The 22,263-nt window shown below is 42.4% G+C and overlaps 2 protein-coding genes across 3 annotated transcripts in view; one reads left to right on the forward strand and one right to left on the reverse strand.

The window, feature by feature from the left end:
• Nucleotides 1-9,058, forward strand: part of LOC142560372 (2-hydroxyacyl-CoA lyase 2-like) — a 28,670-nt gene extending 19,612 nt beyond the window's left edge. The window contains exons 12-16 of the mRNA XM_075672418.1: nucleotides 35-189; nucleotides 2,976-3,113; nucleotides 3,881-4,055; nucleotides 4,880-4,978; nucleotides 5,121-9,058. Coding sequence (XP_075528533.1) covers nucleotides 35-189; nucleotides 2,976-3,113; nucleotides 3,881-4,055; nucleotides 4,880-4,978; nucleotides 5,121-5,306 — 753 coding nt within the window. The 3' untranslated portion in view covers nucleotides 5,307-9,058. The remainder of the gene's footprint in view (nucleotides 1-34; nucleotides 190-2,975; nucleotides 3,114-3,880; nucleotides 4,056-4,879; nucleotides 4,979-5,120) is intronic.
• A 1,050-nt stretch (nucleotides 9,059-10,108) lies between these two features.
• Mettl2 (methyltransferase-like protein) lies at nucleotides 10,109-19,410 on the reverse strand. 2 transcript variants are annotated; one of them, XM_075672417.1, is made up of 8 exons: nucleotides 19,067-19,410; nucleotides 18,294-18,385; nucleotides 18,035-18,231; nucleotides 17,003-17,052; nucleotides 15,997-16,057; nucleotides 15,028-15,164; nucleotides 14,165-14,337; nucleotides 10,109-11,120 (listed from the first exon to the last, which is right to left on the reverse strand). In XM_075672417.1, exons 1-8 carry the CDS (start codon nucleotides 19,144-19,146, stop codon nucleotides 10,975-10,977), a joined length of 936 nt encoding a protein of 311 aa, XP_075528532.1. In that variant the 5' UTR covers nucleotides 19,147-19,410; the 3' UTR covers nucleotides 10,109-10,974. The 2 variants fall into 2 exon arrangements, with proteins under 2 accessions (XP_075528532.1, XP_075528531.1); XM_075672416.1 differs by lacking the exon at nucleotides 19,067-19,410 and having other exon boundaries at nucleotides 18,064-18,231; nucleotides 18,294-18,405.
• Between the last annotated feature and the right edge of the window lie 2,853 nt (nucleotides 19,411-22,263).

Consider the following 22,263-nt stretch of genomic DNA (forward strand, 5'->3'; position numbering starts at 1 on the left):
AAAAATCTGATCGATTTTTTCTTTCTTCAACCAGAACTCAGACGCATTCTGGAAGCCAACAGTAGCAGTCGAGGCCGATGTTGGATCGTTTATGGCTTCCTTGGCTAAAGCCCTCCCCGACTTTAAATGCGATCTGGCTTGGATTCAGACACTGCGAGACATGGACAATGCAAAAGAGGAGAAGAACAAGTAAGCTGTAAACCTGAACTTGCTGGTTCGTATGGGTTCTCCTGGGCTTTTTCTTCATGTTACACTAGTACTGTTACACTGTTTAAAGGTGCACCAAAGGAAAATACTGAGCCAAGTTAGATCAACAGATTACTAGAATTGTATAATCGGTTTCTGTGTGCCAATATATGAGTTTGTTACACAAAAAATTGCCACTGAATGTCTCACTGCTGCTCCTCAATTTAAATCGCCTGCTCCAAAACGAATGAGTTGGTGCAATTCCTACGTGATCTTCCTCTTTATTGCTCTCTCTGAGTCGGCCATTGATGACGTCCCATGAGAGGTACTCACTCAGACGCCGCTGCAATTTTCCATTTTCAAAATTTTCTCACTTACAAAAGCTATGTCCTGACTACAAATGGCAAATTAATTTTCAGAGAAGCCTAATCTTTCAATCCAGCATGACCGAATATTTTCCTTTAGCGTCCCTTCACTGGTAGGAGAAGGTGCTCCTCAAAACAACTTTTTATTTATTACTTGTACTAGAGTTCTCAAAATCCATCCAATTATTGAGTATTTTATGCCCATTTCAAACATGTCATTAGCTTTTGTGTAGCGGTTATACTTCTTGAGTAATGTAATGGACAGTGACAGCGTATAGTCATCTTTGTGAGCAGTTCTTTCTGTACAAATTTTTTGCAAAAAACAACGGAATGTAGCTTATTCAACTCTTTGTAGATCGCAAAGTGTTGATATCTAGCCAAACAGTGTGTATATTTACAGGAACTACTACACACAAAAATTTAGGATATTTCAATAATGTTTTTTTTTTTTTTTCACAGTTCACTACTGCTGGGAGATATTGCAATTTCAAGTAGATACCAGCATTGTACACATGTTCAAGAGTATGTATGCAAAATTTTGTTGCTATAGGACAATTAAAGTGTACAGGATTATTTTCATGGGATGGTTAAAAAAAATGAGTTGAAGTGCCCTCATTTTTTTTGTTTTCGTAGTTCCGGCAATTGTACTCACTGTTTGGATAGATATTGGTACCTTGTGGTCTACAAAGAGCTAAACAAGCTATTGCCCAATGCTTTTTGAAAAAAATATAAACACTATAAAGTGCCCATGAAATCACAGTATTTTGCTGTGTTGTAGGACATAACACAAGAACTATAGCAGCTACACAAAAACTAATGGAATATTTGAAATCTGTATGAAAAAAGTAGAATTGGCTGAATCACAAATCTCTAGTACAAATAAATAAAATATGTTTTTTTGAGGAGCGTTTCCCTAAAGTTCTTTTTAGACTGGGATTTAAGGTAATTTCTTTGAGAATATGATGTAAAGTGGGCAAGGTCTTTTAATCAGTTTTGATGAATCTTCAGGAAGCTGTCACTTCGGTCATGCAAATCTATAACGTTCGGGTATGGCAGACAGACAGCACATAAAAGAAAAGTTTTTACATTATCTTACTCTCCTTCACTGTGCTTTTCTGCTACCTCGGTAAGCTCTCTCTAGTAACTTTTCTTGAGGCCATCAACCTCTGATGGGTTAGTACGGATAAGCACAAAGTAATTATGTGGTGAGAGAGATACCAAATTATCTCAGTTCTGCTGTAGTGCAGGGACTGCTGCCTATAGCCGTATGAAAAACACTAAGAAGATTCGCTTGCCAAAATTTAATTTACTGCTTTCTTAAAATGGAATTAGCAATAGTTATTTAGGAAATAGGGTAACTGTATACTGTATTTCCATGCATATAGCCTGCCATGCACATAAATCATACATCCAGTTATAACTCTTGCCAGAGAAAAAAAGAAAAAAAAAGGAAACGTATTGCCTGTATGCAGTCTGCCTAGACAACAGCATACCAAAGTAAACAAACCTTTAGAAGAGCAACCCAGCGCAGTTGATGGCTCAAATCAAAGCCCCAGAGCACACACTGCGCTTGCTCAGAATAAAAGTTTATTCTTTCTCTCTGTTAGTCGTTATCTGCGTGTCTGCGTCCATATGCGGCTTTTGCCTTCAGGTTTGCTCCATGGCAGTGAGGAGCAGGTAGCCGCACCTGAAAATCAAAATTAATGTATACTTGCATCATCATTTTGCACTTTTAAAGCAAAACTTTTTTTTAGCAAATCCAGACTTGTCCAATTGTGGCTGGTGCTCCTGGATGTCGCTGTCTTGCCGAATAGCTCGTACAGAAAACGAATTAATTACGTTTTTGATAATTGGATTGAACCTTCGTCTCCCAACACAACAGCCCAATGCTCTAACCATTAGGCCACAGCTGCAGTCACTTCTCGTGCGCCAACTTCAATGAGCTCTTTTGGATGATTGGCAAGTGCGCCATATTTCGTAGCATGTGTGCATGAGAGCATGTTCGCGCAGAAGCATATGCACACACCAGTTTCCATTAAACAAATATGCCCTTGCCCAAGAGCTTTGTGTCTGAGGGTTGAAATGCTGCAATTGGTGGCGGCATGGTGTTGTGCTGCACGTCTCATATTGAGATGTGCCGTTTCATCTTGCCAGCTTACCAACGCTTCGCTTTCACAGATTCCCACAATGCATGGGACCTGCATGAGTTTTTAATGTTATGCGTAGGTTGTGTGTGCAAAAAAGCAGCAGTGGCGGCGAAGCCTTTGTGGTCTCTTGAATGCTTCCCCAACTGGAATCTCTTCATGCTGGACTGACAAGCTGCGCTGGCTTTATAACCTTATCACTAGGAGTAATTTTTTTTTTCTCGTGCAGCAGAAGGTCTGATGGGTTTGATTCAAAGGCATTCGTGCATTACAATTGCAGGACCATGGTAGAGGTGCCAGCTGACAAGCACTTGAGCCCATTGAAGGTTCTTAGTGAACTGGAGGCAGCCCTGCCGGATGACACGATCCTGGTTGCTGATGGCGGCGACTTTGTGGGAACAGCGTCTTATATCCTCAGGTGGGCAAAGACGTATTAAATGGGTTGTGTCTAAAATGTGCCTGTAGCATTTAAGAAGTGTTGTTAAACATTGCATTTTATTATGTATTGTGTGATGTCTTATCAAAGGGAGTAACTACCTAGTCGAGTTAACCAATGCATTTGTTCTGAATCATGAACACGTTACATTAACACCAGCGCGTACAGTGCACTACTCTTACATAGAGCACTCAAGCACCACACTGCAAAGCAAACATACTAATGCTAAAGCAGCTGCTAGGTTCAGGTGCACCCAATGGGGGCGGAATGCGAAGTCTTTTACATATTATGCATTGGGTGCATATTACAGAACCCCAGGCGGTCAGTATCAATCTGGAGCCATTACTAAAATGTGTCTTTTAGCCTGATTGTGGTTAGAGATGTAAAGCACCATGGTATAACTCTTTACATTTAGAATGATGTTCCCAATGCTGCTGTACACAGCTCTCTCCCAGTATTGGGGTGCAACATAGATGCCAGTATTTGTACTTCTGGCCAGAACTCTATATTGATGCCGATTTAAAGGTAGTTCCGGCAAAAAATTTAGACTAAAGCCCATATTTTGTATCGTTTCATCTCATTTTTCATTCTTCTTTACTTGTCATGGGCACACCAAGTGGCCGATCTCAGTGACGACGGCATGGTAGCATTTGAGTCCCGCCTGAGCCAGTAAGCAATGGCGAACAGAATGAAAGGTGAAATCAATCATTCGAAAATGTGATCGTAGGCATACTTTCATTCTTTTACAGGCCAAGTGGACCATTGAAGTGGCTAGATCCCGGTGCTTTCGGGACACTGGGTGTTGGTGGGGGCTTTGCCCTGGGTGCAAAGCTTTGCCATCCCGAAGCTTTGGTGGTGATCATATATGGAGATGGCTCTCTTGGTTACTCCATGCTGGAGTTTGACACCTTCGTGAGGCACAAGGTCAGTTGAATTGTGTAGCAAGCCCCCATGTATGAGTGGAACAACCTTCCCAAGAATTATCACCATTTATGCACACCTAGGTTAAAGTGCTGAATGTATTTATCATGCTTGTCATTGCTAGTTAATTTATGCGTCGTTCTTTGGCGCACTGCAATACTAGAGAACTCTTTTCGAGAGAGTACATGACAGTGTAAAGAAATGTGACTTGATTATTTCAAGCTGAATGACACCAGAGGCTCCATTTAGCTTTGCTGTGCTATATTTCATGGCCAAATGGCAAAGTGAAACTCGAAAGCTTCATGGACTTTGAAAATGCTTTTGCGCACCATTTTGGTTGTGCACAAGCTGTAGTTTGTAATTTATTTCCTATGATTTTATTTGTTCCTTATCACCAATCTTGCCAAGTGGCTGATCCCAGTGATAGCGTGAATGTGGCTTTTTTTGAGTCGCTGATGAGAGAGAGAGTTTGGTTGACAGAAAAAGGAAAGCCTGCTAACCACAACGCAACTGTCTAGTGCGTGGCTGATACCTGAACGTCAATCATCGGTGTGGGGAAGCAGGAGAAAGGACAGAAAGATGACGGAGATAGCACAAATGAAAAAGGATCAAAGCTCCGAGTCAGTGAGCAATTCTTTGTTTTTCAGGGCAGCGATGAAGTGAAAAGAATGGAAAAGAAATGTCAGGAAATATGAGCCCTGATTAGTATTTAGGGAGCATCAGCTTGGGAAAATGATGGAGAATGGGATGACAAAGAAACACCTTTAAAGTTTAAAACTGCGTGTGTTATTGCCCCTTGATATATATATTTGCATCTTTGTTTTCAGATTCCAGTTGTGGCTGTGGTTGGCAATGATGCATGCTGGATGCAGATTTCTAGGGAGCAGGTCAAAATGTTCAAGAGCAACGTCGCTTGCGGGCTGAGTGTGAGTACTGCAGCTTGGATGGCTCTTACAACTGTACGCTTTTGAGCAACTTGCTCTTGTAATCTTGGATAACTTACTACCTGGCAGCATTCCTGTGATTGATTAGGGCACCCCCGATTAACTCTGATGTTGTTTCTTGCAGTACACAGACTACCACAAGTCGGTGGAGGGCCTTGGAGCGAAGGGCATGCTAGCGTCGCTGCCTGACAGGGACCGACTGGCCGAAATCTTCAAGGAGGCGCAGAGGCTCAATGCAGACGGCCACAGTGTGCTCATCAACTGCCTTATCGGAAAAACCTCCTTCAGGGAAGGCAGTATCTCTGTGTGATGTCAAACGCAACTGCCCTCTTTATGTTCTGTGGTGTCATTGCAGAAGCGTAGGATGCTGCTGCCACCGGTGATCTGGTTTGGTGGAACGTTGCAATCCCGTGGAAGAATGATGCAATGTGTAAGCTTGCTTGATTTGCCCACGCTTCACCGTTAGTTTCAACACTGCAACATCTGCCCAATGACATTAATCTCACTTAGTGAAGGTGTCTGTGTGGAACAAGTTCACAGTATCTTGTGCACTTACAGATGGTGCAGGAAGTGTTAAGCTCTTCTGTTCAAGCATAGAACTGGCACCAAACTGGCGAGAACCAGTTCGTGTAGTGTAGGGCAAATCGAATAGACATGGGAGCTTCGCAGAGGCAAATGCTGCATTGGTTTTCGTCGCAGGCTTGGTCTCAAGCCATGCACCATAGCAACGGAGGCATCAGCCTCTTAGTTCAAAAAATTTATTCATAACTTCCATGTCTTAATTTAAAGCAGTGTCTTCTATAAGGGCTACCTAAAGCTAGCTTGTTTTCATGTTTTATCCTAGAACTAGCATGCTTTCTTTTTCTTAAGTGGTATTATAAGTTGAAGTGGTTGTCATGTCTTTCTATAGGAGCAAGGTCTGCTGATCGACGTGCATAACATCAGCTCTTGTACGGTTGCAAAATTTTTTGACTTCTCTGCTCCACCTTTGCTTGTTACCTGATATATAAACTAGGCCGGACCTGTACATTGGTGCGATGGGTTGCACAAAAGCATCATCGGTGAAGCGACTGACACTGAAGTGAAGTTGCCAACCCTTGAGAACGCCTATCTCACCTGTGTTTGGAGAAACTTCCAACTTTTTCCTCACCACTTCCATTACTTCTAAAGCAGTCGCATTTTCGTTTGTGCAAAGCCAGCTCACACCTGTAAGCTGTGACTGATTCCAACTAGACATATGCTAGCCAGTTTGTGCAAATTTGCTTGTACAGCTGTGAGCAGTATGACAGATATCACTTAATTTGTCTTCAGGCAAGATTTACTTCTGATATGTGGACTTGCGTGTCACACAAAATATGCATCAAGTAACTTTCCTTTTGAATGTTGAACTTTCCTTTAGAATATTAACTTTTCTTTTGAACACTCGCTTATGTTCAGCATAGACCTTAAACTGCTGTGGCCTCTTTAAATGTGATTTGGGCATTCCATATTGTAGTGCTCTTGGTGCACTTAAATAAATACCAACAAAGTATCAACTGCTACTGAGTGCAAGTACCGAGGGAACAGCTAGTGATGAATAAACGGATCGCAGCCAAAGCTATGGGCAGCTTTTCACATTGCAGTCTGTGGTAACGTCTAACCTAACTAGAATTTTTTTTATTGTGGTTGGCAGTTGATATTTAAAAATTTGAATTCAAATAACTTGCCGTGCGGCATATTGAGGTACTTCAGTGAAAGCTTGGAAGGCCTTCCTCATGGTAGAACTTGTGAGCCAACACATGCAACTGATTTCAAGTGTACCTGCCTTATCAGGCTGTTACAAGCCATCTAAAGGGACAGCACATTTGATGGCTTCACAAATGATGGAGATTTGGTGTTCTACACAAGAACCAGTGCAATAGAAATTACTTGTATATACAAGTATTTTTATATTATAGTATGTATGTTCCTATATTCACTCTTGTGTTGTTTGTGTGACTCATCACGAATGGGAGGGATGGAGTGCTACGATCAAGGACCATTACAGTTAAAGACTGCCAGAATGTTCAAGTATTTTTATAATTATAGTACATACTGCTACTCCTCAACGCACCATTGCGACAGTTTTCATTTTTACATATTTACCATCGGTAAAACTAAAGCAGATAGCAGGACTAGTAAAGTTGACTTGTAACCACATTAATCTTTTACAGAGTTTATGAACTTGAAGCGAAATCACAGAGTAGACAATGCTAAAAGTGACATTGTTTGATAAAAGTAGTAGTCTGAGCATGCTTGTATGACATCTTGCGCTTAACCCTACTTAATGCTGGTTTTGTTGATATTGCAACATGGTGATTGTATGTTCCTATATCGGGGAGAATATTGGAAATCAATCTGTGAAAATTGGGGAGAGATGCTTACTAGAAAGCTGTATTGGTGTACTCCTATCACATTCAGTTTTATAGCACAAACATTATTGTGTCACCAACAGGGTATTTGAAACTGTATTAGCATATTATGTTGTTTCATAACAGCAACAACAGTGGGTCACCAACAGGGCATATATGGGAAGTGAACCAGAATGTTAAGCTGTGAAGGGTAGTTCCACAACTGTTTTCGTGGGCAACAATGTAGTCAGTATCAAATGTAAATGCAATGCAATGTGCGACAGAGTGCTGAATTTGTTTTGAAATGCAACAGTTACAAAATAAAAGTTACATTGCACATATCTAATTCGAATAGAGAACTTATACAATAGAACCCCATTGATACATTTTTCAAGGGACCGCGAAAAAAGAAACGTAGCAGTCGAGAAAACTTAACAATGAGGAAGGTCCCAAAATTGCCACAGAAACATAAGAAACATATTATGTTTCAATATATTTGCCCCTTCCCACTTCTGATCTGCTTGCTGCATAAAGGCTGTTTCACATGCAGCGACTGGGGTGAAAAATATTGTTGCTGCCCAGAGCAATTTTCGCTGCAAGCTTTCACATTTCGCTATTGGGTGTTATTTCGTTTGGAGCGATGGCCAAGGTTGCCCCCCCTGCTCTGGAGGTATTCACGCTTGTATTGTCACAATGAAACAACATGGAAACTGTTCATATCCTTGATTTTGTTATCTAGTATTTAAAAATAGAATTAGTGTGCTTTGTGATCTTTAATAGCATTGTACCTTTACAATTAATTGCTTAGTCTGGAAATGTGGTGATGCTGAAAAAGACGCCGTGAAATAGACGTCGGCAGAAAAGCCCCTATTTTGACGCTGTTCGCTTCTGGCCCGCCCGAACATGTGCTGATTCCTGCGACTCCGTGACAGCACAACCAACTTTGCGGAACCTAGTCGTGGGGAGGTGTGGCAGTTGCGGTGGTTGTGGAGCGACGAAAATCGGTTTGTTGCTGACTGAAAATTGTGCCATGTGAAACAGTCTTAATACGGATATATTTCAGCAAAGCTGACTTTGGGGAGCCAGCAAAACCTACAATTGTGCCGGGAGGGACACACTTATCTGGACTAATGATTGTACATTTCCTACATTTGCCTGTGCACTGCTAAATTTATGCAACTGCTGCATTCGAATGCAACATAACTTTCAGGAACGTGACAGAATGGCAGCATATTAAATAGGAACATAGTGCGTACATAGGTGTCAATGTTGTTCTAGGTTGGGATTGCAAAAATGCGACATTGTTGGAAAAACGTAACAGCGAAGAATGTATCAACGAGGTTCTTTGTAATTGTCGTCTCACTTTGCCTTATGCCGGTTGCGTGTCGGAGGTCAGCTAAGAGTTTATACAGCTGTAGCAGTGAAAACTGACTGCAATGCAGCTTGCATTGGTGCCGACACTAAGAACAGCCAGTCACGACCGTCCTGAAATGCAGCAGCAACTACTGCTGTGTTCGAGCGAGGCTGTGGGCCAGCAAACCAGACCCCTAGTGCTTTCGAAGGGTGCAAGAGCTCTGATGTACAGATCTGCTGTCTTTTATGTATCGATTCTCAGGTTGGCATACAACTGTGAAAGATTTTTTTTCCACTGTAGAGTGAAATAAAAAATTAAGTAAGTTTTCTGTTCAGGTTGGCCACCTTCTCTGGAGCATTTCATCCATGCATAGCCTGCACTTGTGACTCAACCATGCTTCCTCATTAGTAAATGCACACAAAAGCTTGCTGTCATTTTAGAAGTGACAGCATTGTTATTCCAGTTTTCAAAGTGATGTCAAGAGGCAGGCATGTTAGTAACTGCACTCACAAGTGTTTAAAATAGGTGACTTCAAACACTTCTTCGGTGTTGGAGGACCTATATTGTATTATTGCTGGAATGAAGAGGCGTTTCCTCGATTGGCAGTTGTTGCAACACCAGTGTATACAGTAAACCCTCATTAGCTCGAACTTTCATTTCTTGAAATATAGGTTAAGTAGAAATGTTTTTCCTGGCTCAGTGCCAACTCCATGTATCTTTGACCTCTTATCCCGAAATGCTTTTGTGTTGGACTTCGGATATCTCAAAATCTTGACTGCGAAAATGTCAGGGGAAAAAAGTCATTTACCCAAAGGCTTCCATACTTTGTGTGGAGCTAGAAGGAGAGGACTGCAAGTTTTTAGCGAATTCCTGTAATTTTATGCCAACTCTTATCCTCTACCGTTCGTGGCTGGCTGCAATCTTACTATGCGGGTGGAGTGTCACTCTGACCCTTGACAAAGTGCAAGAAAGTACACGTGACCTCCGCAACATGCATGCTCACGTACGTGCGGAGCGTTGTCAGCTTGCTTATTGGCCATGCTTTGTGTTTCTATGTTTGTGGATACGTGCACTGTGCACATTAAAGAAACCCAGGTGGTGAAAATTAATCGGGAGCCGCCCCGACCACGGCATGCCTTGTAATCAGATCGTGGTTTTGGCAAGTAAAATGGCAGAACTTAATCTTTCATTTTTAATCTGCACGCTACGATGTGGTTTCAGATGCAGTTTCTTATTGCATTTCGTCAATGCCACGCTCTGCCCGCGTTATCAATGGGATAAGCCAGCTGGGAATGGCGAATGAAAGAATGCCATATAATTGAGTGAAAGGCATCGCTACAAAATCACGGCGCCCGGGCAGTATTACTGGCTAATTACTTTTTTTTGGGGGGGATACAAGCACTTTCGTGATATTTCATGCTATTATAAGCTTTGGACATATTGGTGGCTACATGCAACAGCATTTCCTTGACTCTCTGTAAGGATTGTCAGTGAACTGCGATTGCTATTGCATGTACATGCTCGATGTGTCGGGTGCCAAGCCACAATATCATGCAGAAGTGGTCTACCGAAAATACCACTCCCGGTTTATTGACTGAGCTTTCATGGGAAATTTAGCAGCTGCTGGCACCTGTGCTGAACAGCTATATGTTATCTATGCATGGCCAGGGGCTTATATTTTCATGAATTTGCTTATCCCAAAATTTTTCCAGGTCTTAAGACTTCGAGTTAACGAGGTTTTACTGTAACCTGAAGTAGGTGCAATAGAAATGATGTTGCTTTTGACCTGTTGCTTCTTAGGTGTGCTTCCACTATGTGATTTTTTTTTTATTTGCAACATGAAGAATAGCATGCATACTTTTATTTCTTCATTTCAGTCTTTTTATGCAGCTTAGCAGCGTTGTCAAGTTTTTGTTAAAAAAAAAATTACGCAGGGTGTGTCCACCATCGGAGAATTTGTCAGTTCTCTTAGATTCAGGGAAAGAAAAGGGAATTTTCATCCAGAATGCTTTGAATTAGGAAAATCGGTACCTACAGTGGTTTTGGCAAATATGGCTGTATGGCTGAAGGAAGTGATGGCTTCAAGTGAAAATTTATGGTGTCTTTTGCGCGTTTTGAGGTTAAGATAAAAAAAAAAAAAACAGCCACAGTGTGCTGTATTAATGCATCATGTTACTTAGTTCACATATCTAAATCGCAGGGCTCTGTGAAGAAAAACAGCTTGTATCACACAGGTGCACGATGAACACTGCTTGTCAGGTAGCATCTTTTCTTCTGAATCGAGCTTGTATCCACACTCTATACATGCGCAACAACTTTCCACGGTTGACCTGCAGCCTTCGGTCCAGGTGGTTCTGCTCCTCTTCAAAGCCACTCTTGGCAAACATCTTGGTCAATTCGTCTGGAAAGTAGGCAAACCAAAAAAAAAAAAACGAGAAAGCTTAATTAAAGCAGGGCCATCAAGCCACAATGACTTCTCTCTCCCATTCCTTCTTTTTTAATGTTCTCAGATTTCACGTACGACCACGAGAGTGTTCAGGTGCCTTCAGTGCTGCAACTTGTGACCATACAAAGGAACAGAATAAGTAAAGTTAATTGTTATCGCTATTTTCAAGTCAAACATACAAGTAATTAGGTAGACAAGAAAGATAACTTGCCGCATACGGGAGTGAAACCTACAGCTTCCGCATTGTGCGTGTGATACTCTACCACTTAAGCTACTGCTGCGGCCATTCTCTCGCCCAATGTTATAGGTATTTGCCCATGTGCGCAAGGTTAGTCGGCACTACTCATGGCGGTGGATGTGGAATGCCTTTTTAACTGCAGGCATCACTTAGTACTTTATCTTGGGAGCAGGCAACTGGCCAATAAACTTTTATGCTGCCAGGCATGTATGGCATCCCTACTCTCTTATTTTCTTACTGTATCATAACTTCATATTAAATAGCCAGCCAACCAAATTGTAGACTGGATAAAAAAAAACATCCTAATATGGCAGGAACTCTTTCACTGAAACTGCTGGCTTCACTTACCTCATACTTCATGCAGTGACTGAAATTGATTGCCGGTACTGAAGAAAAGAAGAAAAGGGGCAGATCCAACGCACATGTTGGAATCAAATGTAAAGAAGGGTTTCGTGAAGTGGTTATCTACATGCTACACAATTAAATGCGATTCATATAATTTTTCTTACTTTCATCCTACGCACTGTGTAAGCTCTTGCAATGTTTATGCACTATAGTGTTCACAAGCTATGATGAAATGCAAACAGTCATTCAGGCTGATAGACAGCGAGCAACATGGACACAGCGTTGTCGCGAGGACAAAGGCGATCTTTGGTGCTTGTCGAGGGAAGAATATCGAGGAGAGTTGTGTGTACATAGAAGTATGACATGACCCTTTGTGTCATGGTGGCACATACTCATTTTGGGGAATTGGTGCATACTCAGTGGTCCAAGGGTTGGGTAGCCAAAACACTGTGTAATCAGTTAAGCAAAATCTGAGAAGTTGTTCGATATCATACACTATTTCATTAAGAAGTCTGTGCGATGTATAGATGCCTATGAGCCATTATTATAGATGCAGGCTTTTTACATCATGGTTTATTGTTTTATTACGTAGAACAGAGATGTGCTCACTTTTGCTGCTTTGTCAGCCAAACTTATAGCACACCACCCAGTGTGATGTACATAAGGAAAACAGGTGATCGATGCCATCAGTGTTTAGCATAAAATAAACAAACGTCATGAATTTAAATTCATTGTTTTAATTTAAATTTATACTCTGATGTTAAATAAACCACAAAGTTTGGTAAGGTTGTGTGTTCCAATAAGGTTGCACGCCGTATAACTAATTGAATATATGGTCTATCATTTGATTCTGTCCTTGAAGAGAATATGGTCGCGGGATCGAATCCCGGCCACGGCAGCCGCATTTCGATGGGGGCGAAATGCGAAAACACCCGTGTGCTTAGATTTAGGTGCACGTTAAAGAACCCCAGGTGGTCGAAATTTCCGGAGTCCTCCACTCAGCGTGCCTCATAATCAGAAAGTGGTTTTGGCACGTTAAACCCCATAATCTAATCTCTTGAAGAGAATATTAACCTGCAGCAAATGGAAGTACTTTTTTAAAGCTTCGCATCGTCAACTGTGCCCAATGAAAATGAAACTAGAGCAAAAAATGAAATTTCATACTGGCCGCAATTAACATAAAGGACGAGAAGTTATCTTGTAGAGCCTGCTGCATCGCCCAGGCAGCCACTTTTCTCAGCTAAATCGCAATCACCTTCATTCAAATTGTGCTTGTATAATGGCATTCAGAACAGGCTATTGCTTAATTCTACTGTTGAACCTCTTTATAACAAGCCAAATCCGGCACAAAATAACTTTGTTGTATGAAAAGCACATGCTAATCATTACATGAAGATAAATATTTCAGTTGTTATATCTGTGTTTGCTGTGTGGATTCTGTGCCTATGTGTTCCTATGAAATACTGAATGCGCTTTTGTTGCAACATTATTTGGTATAAAAGGGACACTATCTGCCACAGCCATTCCAACTAGAGAAAAAGTGCCTTTTATTTTTTTCACTTTCCTACTGCACTTCCGATTTATTCTTGGAGAAGGTATACACAGATGCATCTTGGCTCACAAGATTGGCTTTCAAAACTTCAATATGATACTACACGAACGCATATGCTCCATAGAGTCCCGAGTATGTAAACAAACTTTCTTATCTGTTCCTAATGCTCCACCTGTGCTTCTGATAAAATGCAATTCAAGATGTGCAGTGTAATGACACAAACTTGCTAAGGTTGCAAATATCAGGATGTCAATATTGTTTCAAATTAGTGGTGAAAAAGGCTGTATATATAATTAATAAAGGGATTCTACATTTGATTGCATTCTGGTACTATTCGATTTGTACTTCAGACTCTACAACTATTTGCACACACCAAGTAGTGAGAGGTTTAAGAGTAACCCACTTCAGGCACTGCATGTACTATTGTATACACATTTAATTTACCTTTAATTGTATTTAATTTGTGCTACATGCATCATTGGACAGTTTTGGTAAAGATAATCATAAAATAAGATATGCTCCCAGTCCTCGAGAACCTAAATTTGTAAGTGCAACAGGTTTCATTCAAATTTGTTTAGCGATTGATTAATGAGGGTGTATCCGGGTTTTATGTGTACTTGAACGGGGAAATGAAAGTTGACCCTTCACTGAAACTTTATCCTAGCACTATCTCTCAGTATTTCTTCAGGAAACCCAGAATTCTGATGGCACTAATGCGTGCCTCTGTTCGTAGTCTCGTATTTACAAACTTCAAGTCGCGTGCCAACCGTATCAAGTGAACACTGCACGTGGTCCGAGGCGTGTGCACAGTTATTTCATTCTGTCACTGTCGCCATTTGGTGAAGAGGTAGTTGGGGTTGTCACCTTGAGTGAAGAAGTACACCCTCGTTCCATCTCCACGAGCGTAGAAGTTGTCCTCGATGCACCGTCCGCTCTTGAACCTCAGCTGCGCCATGTCGTAGCGGCCGTAGTCTCTGAAGATCACCTTTCCTCCCGGCTTCAGATACTGAGCCACTGAGTCTACGACGTGTTGCATCCTAGATGTGAAAACAAAATGGAATGGCTGAAAACAAGCCTTGTAACAGTGCTCCATACTGCTCCGAGAGTAGTGTATGAAGCAAGAGTGATGTTTCACCAAAGCATATTCAGAATCAAATAAACAAGTTGATCAGATTCGTAGTAGAAAAAAAAAGATACAGTTAATTATTCAGAAGGAGGTTTGAGAGCACAGGTCTATAGGGGGAGCGCCTGTCAAAGGTTCTAAGCGAGGTAATTGGCAAAACTGCATTAAAATGGTAGTACACTTAGTTTCACTAGAAAAAGAAACAAAGCAGAAATAGGCAAAAAAAATGTGAATGTGACACATGTGAATTTTAATCATTTGTATAGTATGCAAACAGTTCTTTTGAAATCTATTGCCATGTGTTTCATGCGATATAGTCGAGCGTTCCAATTAGATAAAAAGCAAAAAAATGTGGTACATTGACCACACGACTTGAACTTTGCAAATATGAGACTACGAACAGCGGCAAATTTAGTAGCATAAGTATTGGGAACAAAAGTGCAAAATAATATGTTTCACTGGTGAACAGGATAGATGCCATGCCACTGCATACGTTTGCTACAACCGGCAGTGCATTAAACAGTGCGAGCCTTGCTGTGCACGATAATGTGCTAGCCCACTATCGCATTGTAGTTGGGGAGGGATGAAACCTTCTGGTACTTGCCTATCGGGGCTGATGGCACTAAGAACAAAAATGAGCATCACAATGTCCAAGCTCTCCTCCGGGAACGGCACATCCCATTTTTTTGTCACATCACAGACAAAGGCGTGGCACCGCTTTTCGTCATAGTCCTTGTGTTCCTAAACAGTTTAAAACAGAAGACGAAGCAGAGCTAGTAATTGTCGAAGTAGTGAAGCATCGTAAATATAGTGACCACAAGAAATTCCAATCCGCTACTAGCAGGATATGTAGCATTCATCAAAATAAACAAAGCCACAGTGTCCGAGTACACAGCTTCAGGAAGCTTGTAATGTAATGTGTATCATTATAGCAGTGCATTGCACTGGGAGGACATGTGAACGTGCTAGTGCCGTTTAAATTGACAGTGATTCATGTTTTGGTAACCTCATATGTTGCTAGCTTTTTGCCCAAACAGTGGAGTATATTATAGTAGTCAAACAAAGCCAGAACTGTTTACAAAAGTGAAAACAGGTTGGAATGAACCACACACGCTAACAATCTAGAATGGTTGTGACACATAAAACTTTAAATTTCAATACAGCAATTTGGTGTAAATGGCTGCTGAAAGTGGCTTGGCTCCAAAACAGTGTTGCTGTATATCAGTAGCTTCTACTGTCGGACATGTGTTGTCTGGTTAGTCATGGTTGGCTTGTTTCTGCCTATACATGTTTCATTCTGGCTTAGCCGTACATCGTACAGTACCACTGTAAATAGAAATTTTATAGTACAAGGAAAGAGACAAAGTTTTAAAAGTTGTTCATATGCTCTTCACTGCTTGCTCTTGCTGTGGCCTGAGCATTCGCAAGCATTTATTTTGTAGCAGTTAAGTTTTGTTAGTTCTTCAATATTGCATAAAGTAACTGAAGGGTGTTTGCCAATTTCATCAGTTATTTGTTCTTTTAAGTGTCTCTGCGACACCTTCAAGTTTATTTTAAAAATGTGCATAGATACCTTCAGAACAGAAACTGCCGTTGGTGAGAAGTCGCAGCCATACACGAACAGGCCTGGGTCTCTGCATGTGAATAAAAAAAAAATACATGAGGAGCTGGCATAAGTTCTTTTGGATTTCAAGATTAGTCGTCTGTAAAATAGCGCCAATGCTGAGAGGCCTTAGTACACGAGCGCAGTCATTGGCTCTCCTGCGATGCAGACCTGCCAAGAACCAATAACTTGAAAAGAGCACTTTGTCTGCATCTTTTGTACTGTGCTTCTGTTTTAAAGCGTAGCTCTTAGACGCCCGTCCCTGTAGTGAGCATCGGCGGCGTAACCCAGTGAAAGATGAGAGCGAACAACACTGCACGCAGCAGGGTATGAAAAGTGCGGAGAGGAGGGTGCAGCGGAACCATTAGGTGGAAAGTGGAGGAGGAGAATATGGCGAAAGCGTGCGAAGAAAAGCGTAGTGCCGCGCAAGACGTACTTTGCGGCGACGATGACTACGAGATGGCGCCAGAGTAGCGCGCATCGTCTGGGAGGGTCTGTCTGTGGCGGCTGCTTTGAACAGTGCTCGCTCTTGTGATCTCCAGATTAGTGAGGCAGTCGCGCCCTGCTTAGCTCCGTTTGCAATATGCCGCAGGGGACAGATTGTTCATGCCAGGCAATATATAGCGAAATGAAAACACGTATAGAGGCGCGTTTAAATTTCACATTAGGGAATATCATAATCCTCAATTTTTTTTTGTGCATGAAGAGGCTAAAATACTGAAAATTAAATGGAACCAAGGCCTAGTAGCAGGACATGGGCAAGATGGGAGGGGTCCCGACCTTGTGGGCAGACCTAAATAGGCCGATTGGGATGTTCATGAAAGAACAGGAAATACTAATGTTTTCCATGCCTTGCTAGCTTATAATTGCTACAAGATTCCACTGTGAAGATGTATATACTGAAGGAAACTGTACTAGATGCTGCAGTTCTAAACAGTCCATTCATTCAGGAGTTTAAATGCTAGCGCTGACTCACCTGTTCACATCTAGTATGGGGAACACTGTATTTCCCACACCACAGCCAATCTGGAAAGAAAGAAAAAGCAGATTGACTAACTTATGATCCAGAATTTGTTGCATTCAGACTCCTTGAGCAGCTCTCCAGAAGGCAGTGAAAGCTAGAACATAAGTTGGTCTAAGCAAGGGCTACAAAAGTTCATAAGCCTAGATGTTATGTTACAAAATGTGCCAGGTGTAGTGTAGCTATTGAAATAGCACAGGGAAATCGTCCTATAAAGTGCATCCTTTTGAATGCATTATGCATGTTGCAACTTGTAATGATCACATTAACTTGAGAATGAGAGCATTCTTTTCTACTGCGTAGCAGTGACATTTCTATCCATATTTTTGTTGTCAGTACTTTGAGAGATTCCCTTCATGCATGCCAAGACAGAGAATTCATGTCAAAGAGAATTCTGTATAGGGCCAAATATGTGAAGCCTGCACTAAGGCACTGAAAACTACATTTGGAGACTACAAGATGTTGCATATTAGCAGTAGACATGCATGCAAACATCACACTTGTTTCAAGCGCAGGACTTAAGTCATTAAAGCCATGGTGTGTTTCCACGATTGATCACTTTTGGTGCATGTTGATTGGCTGAACCAGTGGACACGAAGCCCGTAACATCACTACAGTGTTGCTTTAGTTCATATCACACAAAAGTAAATGTTTCTCTGAAAGTAATCGGTCTTGAATGCAGCCTCAGAAGTGATGTCAGTGCAACCGTGCTATAGCTCTGCTATAGGGCCTCATCTCAATAGACCTGCTCACAACACATACATATGGGCCCTGCTGACACCATAATGTCTGTATTCACTGGTTTCTTATTGTCTATTGGTCTTTACACACATGCACGCACACCACAACCAATGTCTACTGGTGGCATGGCAAAATTGGTCTACTCACTAAATTAAGCATGGCATTATTGGTGGCTAGAGCCAGTGCTTTTGCACTAGACGAGTTGATGTGGATGTGCAAGACTCGATGCAGATATCGGTGACAAACCTCAAGAATCCTTAGTGAAGCTGCCTTGCCTGGATATCCTTCTGTGCCATCATCCTGTGGTACATCCTTTGCAGGAGATTTACCAGGCAGGAGCTCAGGAAATTCCACAAACAGCCAGTGCCTATCCTTGAAAAATCTGTTGCTATGGATGCCATAGAACTTGTCCCAGTATTCTGCTGCTTCAGCTTCATATTGGTCTGTTGAAAAACACATATTGCATAAGCTTCCAAATTCTTTCAGGATAAGTAACGGCTTGTACCTCTGACAGCTGGTGCCACTCTGATGACAGAGTTCTCATCCACCTTTTGTTTCGCAGCTTTCAGCTGTTCTTCGGTCCAGCAGACGTCGTCCCTGTGTAAGCAGTGTTTATATCCATGTAGCACCAGGCATCACTCAGTTCTGATTTACAGGTTTTAGCAATGGTGGTTAAATATAGGTGTTAATAAAAAGGAAAGAGTAGTGACCTTTAAAAAATTCTATACCTGTCTGACAAGTCTCAGTGATTTTTAAAAATTCTGGGAGTAGTTTCGTGGTACACAAAGCAGGTAAAATCGCCAAACGTTAGCGATAACTGTGACGTGTTAAGTTAGATGGGTTCATATCCTGGTCCTGACAGGGGACACATATCCTAAGAGGTTTAATTGCGTACACTAGATTCGTGTAACTGAAATATGACCATTGGAACTCTCTTGAATATGTCCGAGACAAAGTACTCCAAAGAGGCACTTTCTCGCCCCGGACTAAGCTAGAAATTTTTCCGACACTGGTTTATCGCCCGTCAATGTGGAAATACCAAGCTTGAGGAAGCCAAACGCGAATTTTCTTTTTATCTTAAACTACCCCTCGCATTGACACGGAGTTGATTGTAATGAATATGAATGTAATGCAATAATGTAATCATACATTATTGCATACGTGCAGACTGAAGATGCACTCTGTTAGTACGAAGGTTTATTACAAACTGACGTTTTTTGAGCATGTGCGACGGAACCTGAGCACACGAAATAGAAGCGAAACAAAACTTGCACTTGCCAAGCATTGTGTTCAAACACTCGGCTGTCGTCATCAAGGTAACGTTGGCCAAACTGAGGCCTTTTGTCGCTTTCATCCATCCTGTCTGAAAGTGCGGAGCGTGCTAAGTTCGGGTGTGATTGGCGTGGACGTCCGACCGCATTCGACGACGTTGTAGTGCTGCCGAGTCAAGCAACGATCACGGCCGGTCACGAAGCTAAAAGCTCCATAGCGAGTCTAGCACTGTTTACCAGAATTCGTTTTGCAAGCACAGGCACTTATACGGACGGCCACAAGGCGATAAGTCGAGACCTAAACAGGATTTCGGCCACACGCTCAAAGCGCACGATACTTTACGATGTATGACGTTCGTGGACGCTGCCATTACTGTTGTCGATGGCGACAGAGCTAACGCTTTTGTACTGGGTATGGTGGCTAGAGAAGTGGGTGAAATTTAAGTTACCAAAACCATCGATATGAAATAGTTTATTTTAGTACGTATTTACATTTTGAAAAGCATTAATACGATAAAAATTGTGGCAACAAATGCTTTGAACAACCGTGATGTGTGGTGACCAACGTACCCGGATGTTCCGCCGCCGATTGGTTTAGGTGCCAGTATGCTAATACGAACAAAGTTTTGAAGTTTCCTCCAATATCGACGCCTCTGGCGCTCTAAATTGTATGACAGATTGCTTTTTTGGTGTGGTTGAGGTGGAGATACCGCAGTACACCGCAAGCATGGCATCCGAGATTCTGACACACCACCGCGCCCTTAGATAGCGGAACGCCGTGATACAGGAGGCTTTCCAATGCTTCAGCTCATGCAGAGATTTGTCGCGATTATAAACATATTGCGTGCATATCGCTTTCTGACGTGTTTTTCTACGACGAGCAAGTCGCACCGGAAGTGATGTTTTCAAATGCACCCTACAAACCTTGCATTGACATTTTAACCATTAGTACTAGTTATTATATCAACAAGAACACAAAAATGTTGAAGGCTTTTCGAGCAGGTTGCTAACACCATACAATTGGTTTCAACAGCACGGAGGTGCTCGATTCTTTTATTATTTGTTCCGTGTAAGTTGGGACACCCCATATCGACGTTCTCACTGTTGGCAGTCTTTGTTTCATGGCCTTTTGGCCATCTTCACGCGTTGTAATAGACACACTTTTCATGTATCAGCTACTTGTTCTTTTCATTTTGCAGGCCCGGGTGTGCGGACGTCGATGTGGGTCAACCTATCCTGCAGCTGTACAGCAGACCCCTTGAAAGCTGGCTTCTCTGCAATAAGGTTAGTTTTGGGGAAAGCTAAATTATGGGGGGACACCAGGGTGAAGTGATTCGGATTAAATTAGACGACGTGAGGTTCTCAAAAAACATACCTAAACTTAGTACAGAAAACACAAAAACGTTATTTGCACCTTGCCCCGAGGTGAATGCGGCCACCGCGCTCAGGATATGTATTTGTGGCTTTGATTGCGCCCGATGTCTTTTTGTTATTGTTGTTGTTGCTTTGTGTTGGGTTGCAAGGCTGTTCTCGACTTTCTCCTCTTGTTGAGAGAGACACCTGTGTGCGCTATAATGCTTCACACTATGCGGATATTGTTAATTTCTCTTTTACAATGACATCTGTTATGGGCCCACACCTCCGGTCGTTTTGATGTTCGCCGCCGTCCGTATCACTGGAATCCCGATATTCTTTGCGAGAGAGAGAAAAAAAAAGACCAAAGATAAAATAATACATCGAACTTCGACCAACAGACTGGCAGTCCAGAATTCTGCCTCTCAGCCACTCTGCCAATTCATGCTACAGCAGTGGAGAATACTGATCCCGGTGAGCGCGAATGCGCCAGCAAGTGCAGTGATTTGCCAACGCCCGCTCAGCATCTGCTAGAGCTTGCGTGCGCGCCATCTTCCTGTTCTGTCCAGCTGTGGAGGCGGTCCTAAATTAAGTTGATTTTTCTGTATGTAATGTTAGTGAAATATAGGAGCGCGTCTGCTTTGTCTTCATTAGTCATTTTCTAGCGCTTGGCTTCTTCGCGTGTTTACACGATGGCACTGACGTCATTTTGCTTTTTTTCGATGACAGTGTTAGGCCTATTAACGGGGTAGCCGAAATTTTCGTTCGGGAAAAGTCGAACGAATCCAGCAGTAAAATATGCGGATTTCAGGCACTGTGGGAATAGATGTGCGCGAAGCTTTCTGTGGTGTTTGATTGCACGATAATTAGCGGTGATGTTGACGGTGAATGTTTAATTTCTTCAACGTTTAGTCCGACACGATAGTGGTGGGTTGATGTTAAACGTTAGCTTGCGTGCACCACTGCCGTTTGTCTGCGTAGTACACAGAACACAGAGGGGATCGTGTTTGCTTGAGGCGTCGTTACGCGCCATACTTCAGAACCTCCGAGAGGGTTGAGCACATTCATTGCCTCACATAGCACATCGCATTGTGGCAGAAGTGTTAAGCTTTAGTTGAGTTGTGGGGCTGTACGTGGCAAAACCACAATCGGATTATGCGGCACGCCGTAGGGGCGGACTCAGGATTAATTTTGACACCGTGGCTTTCTTTAACGCGTCCCTAAATCCATGTGCTCGATCGTTTTTTTTTTTATTTCGCCCCCGCGAAAATGCGTCTACAGCGGTCGTGATAACACCCGCCTCTTCAAGCACAATGCTAGCCGCAGAACTAGCGGGGAGGGCAGATAAGTGTTGATTTGACGTGTGACCGCCTCTGTAGTGTCGCCTATAGACCCTACGGTGCGCTTTAATGCGGCTCTGCCTCTGCACGCCCTGCGTAAGTTGCCCGCTTTGCAAATTTGTATGGTGTTTATTTTTCAGAAGTATCACAACACGGACCGTAGGGTACCTTGAACTTAAATTTATCCCGTTTGCCCGCAACCGCGGTCGTGTCCATAGTAGTAGCGTTTCATGTCCTTCTCACGTCACCTTTTCCCTATCCTCCACCCCCTTGTATGGGAACTGCAACCGAAGGGTGGCGAGGCTTTTATTCACTCTTTTGGCGACTGCGACGGTCCTACCAATTCTCTGCCTCCTCTCTACCATTCTGTCTAGCTTCTCTCTGGACTTGCACGTTAGCAGAAATGTAAGCGCTGCAATTTCTATAATGCTCTTGCGGGAGGTCACGGATAATTACAGCTGTCAAGAAGCAAATGTGGCGATGCCAAGGGAGCTCCAGAGGGCACTGTGCA

This window comes from Dermacentor variabilis, chromosome 10 (genome assembly GCF_050947875.1).
Source record: "Dermacentor variabilis isolate Ectoservices chromosome 10, ASM5094787v1, whole genome shotgun sequence".
NCBI lineage: Eukaryota > Metazoa > Arthropoda > Arachnida > Ixodida > Ixodidae > Dermacentor > Dermacentor variabilis.